Source organism: Drosophila hydei, unplaced genomic scaffold, assembly GCF_003285905.1.
Source record: "Drosophila hydei strain 15085-1641.00,03,60 unplaced genomic scaffold, DhydRS2 tig00000001-arrow-pilon, whole genome shotgun sequence".
Classification (NCBI taxonomy): Eukaryota; Metazoa; Arthropoda; class Insecta; order Diptera; family Drosophilidae; genus Drosophila; species Drosophila hydei.
In genome coordinates this window covers 1,437,792-1,447,500 of record NW_022045643.1, presented here as the reverse complement: position 1 = coordinate 1,447,500, position 9,709 = coordinate 1,437,792, and the positions used below count along the sequence as shown (strand labels likewise).

General features: G+C 38.3%; 2 protein-coding genes across 3 annotated transcripts in view; one reads left to right on the top strand and one right to left on the bottom strand.

The window, feature by feature from the left end:
- The window catches only part of LOC111603069 (serine/threonine-protein kinase phg2), a 33,860-nt gene extending 33,453 nt beyond the window's left edge, over positions 1-407 (bottom strand). The window contains exon 1 of the mRNA XM_023320527.2: positions 1-407. This exon is cut by the window's left edge and continues 531 nt beyond it. The gene's annotated coding sequence lies outside the window, so the exon portion shown is untranslated.
- Positions 408-1,889: 1,482 nt separating this feature from the next.
- Positions 1,890-9,709, top strand: part of LOC111603048 (hepatic leukemia factor) — a 68,281-nt gene continuing 60,461 nt past the window's right edge. The window contains exon 1 of one of the 2 annotated variants that reach the window (XM_023320496.2): positions 1,890-2,074. In XM_023320496.2, the coding sequence (XP_023176264.1) occupies positions 1,984-2,074 (91 nt within the window). In that variant the 5' untranslated portion in view covers positions 1,890-1,983. The remainder of the gene's footprint in view (positions 2,075-9,709) is intronic. The other variant, XM_023320499.2, reaches the window with a different exon arrangement.

The following is a 9,709-nucleotide window of genomic DNA, read 5'->3' as shown; positions in this document are numbered from 1 at the left end:
ATATTTGTTGTTGTTGTTTTTTTTTCTAATTTGCTTTGATTTCTTGTTTAGTGCATTTTTTCACGCACCCTGACAACACACACACTTTAAACACAGTCACACACACACACGGAAGCTCGTGTATTGGTTTCTGACAGCTGGTATTTCTTGCCAATTTCACACGCATTTAATTTTAATTTCAATTATTTATTTGGCTGCCACTTTTTAATCAAAATCAATTTCCATTAAAAATATTTTAAAGCGCGCGCACGACAACAGCATTTCATTGAACGCGCCAAAAATCGAGAACACACGTCATTCGCGATCGACCACTTCTGAACGAATGAGCACCTCAGTAAACAAGCAGAGAGCTGAGCAGCGCACAACAACGCAGAGCAATGCTGCGCAGCGAACTACTCAAACTCTATGTTAAGTTAGCATAATTATGTTATGGACTGTCGCTCAACTTATTTGTTGTTGTGAGTGTGAAGCTGTTATTTAGTTGCTCTTGCTATATACAAAATTCCCAAAATCACAAGAGTTGCCTACACATACAGTTTAAAGTCAATCGTTGTACAGTGAACGGTTATTTTGAATTCATCACTGTTAGTACTCGCTCGGCACTGTTAAGCAAGTCATTATGTGCTCAATTGATCTGCTAATGCTAACAAAGCGAACATTTTAGGTATGCAACATAAGTTGAAGCAGTTAGCTTGCGCAAATGATATGTAAACGCTAACAGATCTTTCCTTAAAGGTATGCAACAGAAATTAAAGTGGTTAAGTCGTTAATCAGATAGGCCTAAGAGTATGTTACGAAAATTAGAAAACTCTAAAATTCAAATGATTAAATTTGGAATATAAATATATATATTTATATAAGTATTTCTGTGTTAAATGTATTTAAAGTTCAGTGCGCTTTACAGTCATGCAGCTGTGAAAATTGTCATCTCCAACCGCTAGGAAAATGTTAGATTTCAGTGCCTGAATGGGAAATGAACAAGCAAATTATATAAATAAAACACCTTCAAATTATATATATCTCTGTCACTGTGGAGGTGTGGAATTTGATGTGTATGGGCATTAGTAGTGCCTTATCATATATTCAAAAATTAATCCCGTGCCCCGGTTGCCAGTTCACAAACATAATCCCACACACAAATCCTGGGGACTTAATGCCACATCTAGATAGGCGGACAGCTTGCCAATCAAATTGATTGTGCGGCGTTGGATATGTGTTTTTGTTACTTGTTATTGAATGACGAAACAAAGAAAATAACTGAATTCCAATTGGAAACTTTTTTTCACAGTGGTTAGTAAGAAAGGGGAGGAAGATCGTTTGTGTTTCCCTTTCATCCTACTGCAACTTGAGCCGCCACTAAAAACTCATTAGTAGATGGGCCATAACCAAAAATAGCCAGATCGAGCGTCAAGATTAGACATATATGTATATATGTATATATGTATATATACACTTAGAAATCCCATAAAAAATCTCATTTGCGTTGCTATTTTTGTGTCCCACTGTGGCCCCGTGCGCATGCCTTGTCGTTTCTCAATTACATAAGCCTTATATAACGTGGCAATGGTGTGAGCGAGATGACTGCTGTGTGCTGTGTGCCGTGCGCTGCCGAGCATTTTGGTCAGAGTTGATATTGGACTTGTATATCGGCACCCGCTCTCTCAAACTATCCCTATCTCTCTTTGTTTGTATTCCGTTTCGTTTCGTTAGAGTTGCTGCAGGCTCTATCTTCACCTCTTGGCTGGGACAGCAAAACAAATAAAAGCACTCTCCCGAACTCCCCAAGGGCAACCACGTGACCAACCCACCCCGGCGGAGCAGCAGCAGCGCTGCTCTCTTGCTTGATCGCAGCGCTCATAATTTGTTATTCATTTTACATGTGTTTCGGTTTTGATTTGTGTTACAAGTGCCTGTTGCTACGCAGTTGTTGTTGCTCTTGGAGCTAAACAGTTTCGGTTTTATTTTTGCGCATTAATAATCATCATGTCTGCCGAGAGTAGCAGTCGTAGTAGTAGCAGACGCAGCAGCAGCGCGGAGAGAGAGCGTGAGAACATTATGGATTTATCAATTAGAGGTGAGTTTGTTACCTCCCACAACCACACAAAACTCAACTCATTCAGCTGCTGCTGCTTGCCAATTTCTTTCAATATTCCCCCCACACACAAAACACGTGCAGCGTGCTGCTGCTGCTGTGTGTGTGTCCGCGCTTTGTTTACATACATTGCGTGAATAGACTTTAGTTTGTTTGTGTGTGTGACTGTGTCTGCGAGAGCGGGCGTTCTCTTTGCAAGTGTATGTGTGCCTGTCTGTGAGTTAAGCCTCCAATCGCCACACCATGTGACAAATTATTTGACTTTGCCTTCTTTTTTCCAATTGGTATCACCTAGGCGAATTGAACAAATAACAGTAAATAAATAATGATATGGATGGGATATTAAAATAGAACAACAGATAAAAAGAGCGCCAGGGGGCGACAGTACGACAACAGTTGTCTCTATTAATTGCAAAATAAAGAATAATTGTCAAAGTACAGTAAACATTCGCTATGACATTTCATAAGTTTCAAAGCGAATTTGTACTAAAATGTACTAATTTTGTATTAACATGAATGGATCGTCAAAGCGAGCTATTACTGTAGCTGGTCACTCGTTTAACCAGTTCATGGAAAATGATTAAATACATAGTTTTTTACAATACAAATATTAATTAGCTTAGACCAGATGCCGTTCAATTGAGGCCTATTGTAATACTAAAGGCCCCGCTGTAATGCTCTACTATCAAATTTATATGGATACACCTGCTGATTGATAGACGGACGGTATTTATTGCCTTTGATATCAGACTAATTATAGAAAGACGCCCGTCAACTCGATAAACTCCATAAACTATTGGCCAGTAGTTGTTAACCGTTGGACTTTTGATGAAATAGGCGACGATGTCGCCACAATTAAAAACCGAAAAAAAATTCTAAAAAAAATAAATAAAAAATAAATAAAGCAAGAGTCACGATTTGTTATCACGGCCTAGCGACGAGGTTACCACGCGACTATAAATATTTACCCTCATGATTACTTAGTATTTTTTTATTACGAGCTTTGAGCAGTGGATGATGAAAAGCGGCGCTGTGCAATCGCAACGAATGAAATGGACATCACATTTTAATTATAAGCCTGCTAACACACACCTGCGCAAAGCACGCCATTCATCATTCTGTAGTACACTTTCATCTGTGGCCAGTTTGTCACACCTACCTTATCTATGATAACAACTCAAAGTGCAAAAAACATGCGCAGCGCATTCAGCAAATCGTCCAAGCCGATGCAAAAGCTCATAGACAAAACAGAAAAAAAACTTGCTTGCCAAATCACGCTCTCGCTCTCCACTCTCCCAGCCAGTGCTGTCGGCGCTCTCTTTGCGTGCCTCTCGCTTTTGCCAATCAGATCACATGGTCGTCGTATTGGAATATCTGTGACGTGACCGAAGCGAGCCGTTCACTTGCTCTGATAACATCTCGCCGGGCACTCGTTCGTCTGTTCCACTTCAACATGGAAAATTTGTCATTTGTCATTTGTTTTTTTTTGGTATTTTTTTGGCTGCAAGCTGCCTGCAGCTGAACGTGGGTCGAAGATCAAGTTGGCAGCTTTTATTAGAATCTAATCGCAAGAAGCGTGCCATTAATTCAGCTTCATGTTGGGGTCTTCGTCTAATCTGTACCAATGATCGTATCATTAAATTCAGAACCTTGGCACGCGTCTGTTCATGTTTTGGAAAATTTTAGAATGAATTGAGTCAGACGTTGGGGTCAGCATGGACAGTGAATGGAACCTGGTGGCGTGATAAAACACACAAACGCACACTAATACACATACAGCTATGGCGTCGTACAGTTGCTATTCAACAACTACAGCACAGATGACAGCAATAAAATCATATTTATTTGATTAATGGTCAACAAATAAACACAATCTAAGCATTTTACCTAATCCCTCAGCGAAATTGTGTTCTTAGAAATTGCTTTGCAGTAATTTGCAAATTCAGCAGAAAAGAAAAAGAAACTGTTATAGCTGTACTTGACATTTTTTTCGATTCCCCAATTTAATATGAGCTGAGGGACAGCCCCAACATTTGTCCACTTTCAACTTGCTTCCAGCCGATATTACGTCAATGTGCAATAACAAATGGCAATAACAACAACAAAAAACTGCAGCGCCATCAAGTGCTGTAATAAGCTGTCTATCTCGCTCGTCCCCACCATATACAAATTGCCTGCAATAAAAGCAACCACAGAAATGCAAAGAACACAGAAACAAAACTGTGCTGCAATGAGAATGCGAATGCGAATGTGAATGCAAATGCAAAAGCGAGACGGGGAAGCTTTAATGGAAAAAGCGACGCGTCGCCCGGCGCCGAGTACAGCAACAACAACAAAATGAAAACATCAACAACGACAACGGCATAATTATTATTATTATTATGTCATACACATGTATTCTGCGGTCTGTGCGCCAGTGTAAGTTAGTGTGTTTGTGTAATTAGTGCAATGGTTACGCTACACGAGTTGCGTTTTGGGGCTGTTGAAGCAGAGCTTTGATTTGATCAACACGTGCTGCTGCTTTATGATCGTTCATTGGCACGCAGAAAAGGCACAAAACAGAATGGCAAAACAAGAGAGAGAGCGAGCTAAAAAGAGCGGCTAACTAGACAAGCCCTTTACGAGTGTAGCAAACATATTTACTTACATACTTCCATGTTTATATGTATGTACATATGTAGCATGCCGAAATTTAACTAGCTATGAACAGTACATTTCGAATCGCAGCCACGCATTCAAATTGCGACCAATCAATTTATTAAATTAATATAAATACATACAATATATTCACAGAAATACATAAACAAATACATAAATAAATGCATATATAAATATTATATGTGCAGTGCAGTACAATTTTTATTTACTAGAGACGTCATGGCGTATGCAGATCTCTGTATTTATACACACATGCTCACTCAAACATACACATCCTTGTATCTGTGTCTTAAGATTGTAAGTTCTTTTCTGCCATTACATTCGCATTCAATAAAGTAAACAGAAAAGAGCCGGTTCTTGAGAGCGCCAGCAAAACAGAGAGTGAGAGAGGCCGGAGTACAAACTGAAAACATATTTACAAAAAACATCCATAGTTACAAACATACATACATAATTAGCACGCAGCAAATCAAAAGAGAAGGCCAAGCCAGAGTGAGTGAGAGAGAGTCATAAAACACGATTGACAGCAAAACGAGTTACCGTGGTAGAGTGTTAGTCGAAAAGTGTGATGAGTATGCAAATGTGTTAATTATTTATATGGCTATAATACCTAAGCAGCAATATTTAATATATTTCTATTATTTTATTTATATATAGAAGGCAGACATATACTTGTGTATATATGTATGTAAATATTTATGTTAATACCTAAACCGAAAATAGCTATTTTTGGAAAATTTTGTTTCAGCACTAGCTTGTCGTATCTCGCACCAGTGTGGCTTCCAATAAAGCGCCGGCAAAAGTTTAATTGAAAAGCCAACTTTAATAACCACGTGGTGCGTTGTTTTTATTGTTGTTAGCTGTTGTTGTTGCTTATGTTAGCTGCTGGCTGCTGGTTCGCCATTGTTATTGTTGTTGTTTTTGCTTATACGTTGCACTTTCAATTGTTTCTTGAGCACTTGTACTTATGTTCGACGCGCAACGCTGACGTCGACGTTGACGCTGACAGCAGCAGCGCCGCTCGCTAGCGCGTTATTGTTGTTGCTGGAACAACCAAGTGTCAGCAGCTGATGAAAAATGTGCCACTGGAGAGGCCCGCATGGTTGGTTGGATTTTTTTTCTCTTTTGATGTATTGACAGTGGCAGTTGCAAGGGGTGGGGGAGGGCTGGGCGCTGCAGGAGCCACTAGGACTCAATTTCACATGTGTCTACATCTCTCTATGTGTGTGTGTGTGTCTGTGTGGGTGTTTGTTCGTGTGAAAGGTGAGCAGCGTGTCAATGCTGACAGCTTCTGGGTATGACCATGCGATACATTTTCCCAGTTGAAAATTCTTAATTTTTTTTCTCCCCCCAACCCCTATATAGAATATGTTTTAAAATTTGGTTTTTCTTCGCTTTGAACTCTTGTAACTGACACTTTGCGGCGTCTCTATTTGAATTGCTTTGCCAATGCGATCCATCAAACGGCTAAGCCTCAATATCGTGTTCGCTACCTTTAAAAGCAACACACCCCCCGCCCCCTACGCCAGCCCCTTTCGCATTTGCCTTGTAATCTGGACACGTTAATTGACAGTTTTTGGCGCTGCCTTCGTCATTGTCGATTTGACAGTAAATTGAAAAATTGTTGAGATTTTTCGACACGCAGCCAAATGAAATTTCAAAGTACAGCTAAATTAAAACAGCCTCTACAAGATACCCTACATAAAAGTATCGAAAATGTAATAATCGTTATCGACTGCTGCAAACTTATTGATAAATTCCAATTAAATACAAGCATATACATAAAACTGATATACATTTTTAAATCTTAGGGTATACAAATTTTTCATTTACTATATTTATGCTAGCTAACTATATTCTATTTTAACATCTTCTTTCTGCCTTTGCTGACAATTTGTTTAGACTACAGGGTATAAAAATAGGAGGCTATGTTCTATATTTATTTATACATAGTCTGTATAGTATTCTAATTTTTGCTTGTTTCACACTTATGTACACAACCTATATACCCTATATATACAATGTTTATAAATTACAGGGCATACAACTGATATACCATTATAATATATATTATTAAATATTTTACTATTAATATATAGTATACATAAAGTGCTTTCTTCAGCGTGTTACATACCTAGTTGTCAAACTAATATACGCTACTCTCACAAGCGCACCAATCGCAGGGTAGAAAAGAACGAAACGCTGAACGAATTCTTATTTTATGCGAATATACATATGAATGTATATATACATATAAAATTTTAACGTGTATTAAAATTTGTTTAGTTCAAGGTTAAAGCATAAAACGATTTATGGTAGGCGCTGACGCGCCCATTCGAACGCCTTAGCACACGCAGAAAAAACTGTCACACGCAAGATATTAATTGAATTTACATTTCATATACACACACGCACACAAATATTCAATAGATATGAATTCTGTTTGTCGTTTGATAAAGATACAAACGAAAAAAAATTAATTCAATTAACGGGCTGGCAATAAAAAAAGAGGCAGCCAAAACTATGGCCCATTAAGTAGACAAGGGGGTGGGGCATTGGGTGGCAGCTAGGTGGAACTAAAAGCTCAATCAAATTCGCGTGTTTTTCTATTGTTCTTTCGTTTTTTTTCATTTTTCATTTACCCTCAACTTGGAGGTCAATAAAAACGCAGCCAAGGCGGCGGCCAGTATTAGTGGGAGTGAGAGAGAGAGAGAGAGGGAGGGTGAGTGCATGCGTGTGTGAGTGCGTGTGCGTTCCTTGTTTAGCGGCATTTCCTGTGCACTGCAAACGCTTTAAGCAGCGAGCTGTCCTTGCGGCTGACAGCCCAAAACAGACACGCTGAAGTTTATAAATGATCGTAAGTGGGAGTGAATAAGCTAGAGGGTGGCCGTGCACGAAGAGAGCAGAGCAGAGCAGTGAGTGCAGTGAAGAGAGGGCGAACGGGATGTAGTTTGTTGCTGTAATATACAGGAGTTGATTCTGCCTCTGTCTTTGCTTCTGCCTCTGTTGCTTACTCTGCCTCTGCCGCTGCCTCTGTCTTGGCCTCTGCTACTACTGTTGTTATTGCTATTGCTTTTGTCACTTTCCTTGCCTCGGTCTCTGTTGCTGCTTCGGTCGCTGCCTCTGCTGCTGCCTCTGCCTCTGCTTCTGCCTTTGCTTTATTTGACAGCCTAAGTCGTGCGTGCTTTTGTTTGTCTTTCACTAGGAGTGTTTTTTAGTGCACGTGATGTGCTCTACAGGGTGTGCATGTGTGAGTTGTATTTGTATTTGTATTTGCAGTGCAACTAGTATTATAAATGTTGCTCAAACTTTTGTGCTTTTGGCATTTTTCTAAAGGAAATTGAAAAATCCTCTTGTTTGCTTTGCAATTAGGGCGTATTTTATGAGTAAGGGGCGTGGCTAGAGCCAGGAAACACATTCAGTTAGAACTTAAAGCATTAATAATTGATTTGGTTACGCCCCTATTCGAAACTAGTAATTATCTCTCATAAGAAAAATCATTAAGCTAAGTTTGCATTATCTGCTATATAAGTATTATCTCTATGATATCATAAGTTAAAAAATTTCTAATGATACAGTCATTAAATATTGTTAATGATCAATTTTATAGCATATATCTTATATTAGATATCATATATAGCTCTATATATACTCTCTATATATACTCTACGATACGATACGCACACGTTTTTTTCGCTCAGTGCATACCATTTGTACTTTGAGCATTAGGAAATCGATTTGTTTCCATATTAAATGATCATAAAACACAAAAATGACTTTAGATCCATAATGAAAACACAATTGAAAAGCAATGAAATTTCGAAACGAGGCACTTTGAACAGAACTCAAGTGGCATGAGTTAAGCTTTAAAAGCTGATGCAATGTCGTTTAAAATATGCTTTAAAAAATGTGCTAAAAAATGGAAAAACTACGAAAAAAAAAGAAGTGTTTCTCGTAGTTCGGTGTTATTAATTCATTAGAGCTGCGCTAATGAATTAGGCCAATACAAAACTGGACTGTGAAGATCCAAAGCGGGTATCTAAGCTGATTGATCTAATAAGTGCAGCATCAAGTCAACTGTTCCCTTTAAGATCTCTTTTTCTGTGTGTGTGTGTGTGTGTGTGTGTGTGTGGAGGGGGCCTTCTCTATAGACCCCTATAGATAGAGAACACGTACTAATTCCGTCATTCATTTGTACGTTAATTTGTAGTTGCCTTCATCGTCTACAAATTGTTGTTGCTTTTACGTATAAATGTGCGAGATTTCAAATCGAGCAAAATGTAGTTCAGATTTATATATACACACACACACAAACATAGGCATAGCTGATAATAGGCCACTCGGAGCGAACGAGCGTTTGTAATCTCAGTGGCAAATTAGAGAAACAAACAGAAAACCCAACAAATGCATCAGATATGTCACTGTGTGTGTGTGTTTATATAGGAAAGGAGTTTAGCTAACCTGACAGCTTTGTGTTAATTTGTCTACCCATTCGAAACTTGGGTATAGCATGGACAAATAACATTTTATGGCATTAAAACAAGTAAGAAAATAGATGCAAAGTAGTGTAGAATGATGCCAAATTGAGTGGTTTTTCGAAATGTTTTTGGGTATATATCACATGTGCAGCTCAAGGAATATGCATACCAAATGTTTAATATATAACTCTTATAGTTCCTGAGTTACTAAAAGTTAGGTTAAGTTATCATTGAGGCTTCAGGGTCAGCAACTGCTTTAAGATTTTTTTTTGTTTTTACTATATGAGATTTGAGCTTAGTTCCATTTTAAATGTTCCTATATAATTAAATATTGAAAAATTATAGCTATAAATGTTTAGAGAACATACTCGTTAAATTTGATAGTTCTAGCTATTATAGCTTCAGAGTTCTTTGAGGTTAGGCAGGAAGTGCCCTATTTTTATATTCGTTTTCATCAATTTTTATTGAAACAGCTAATACT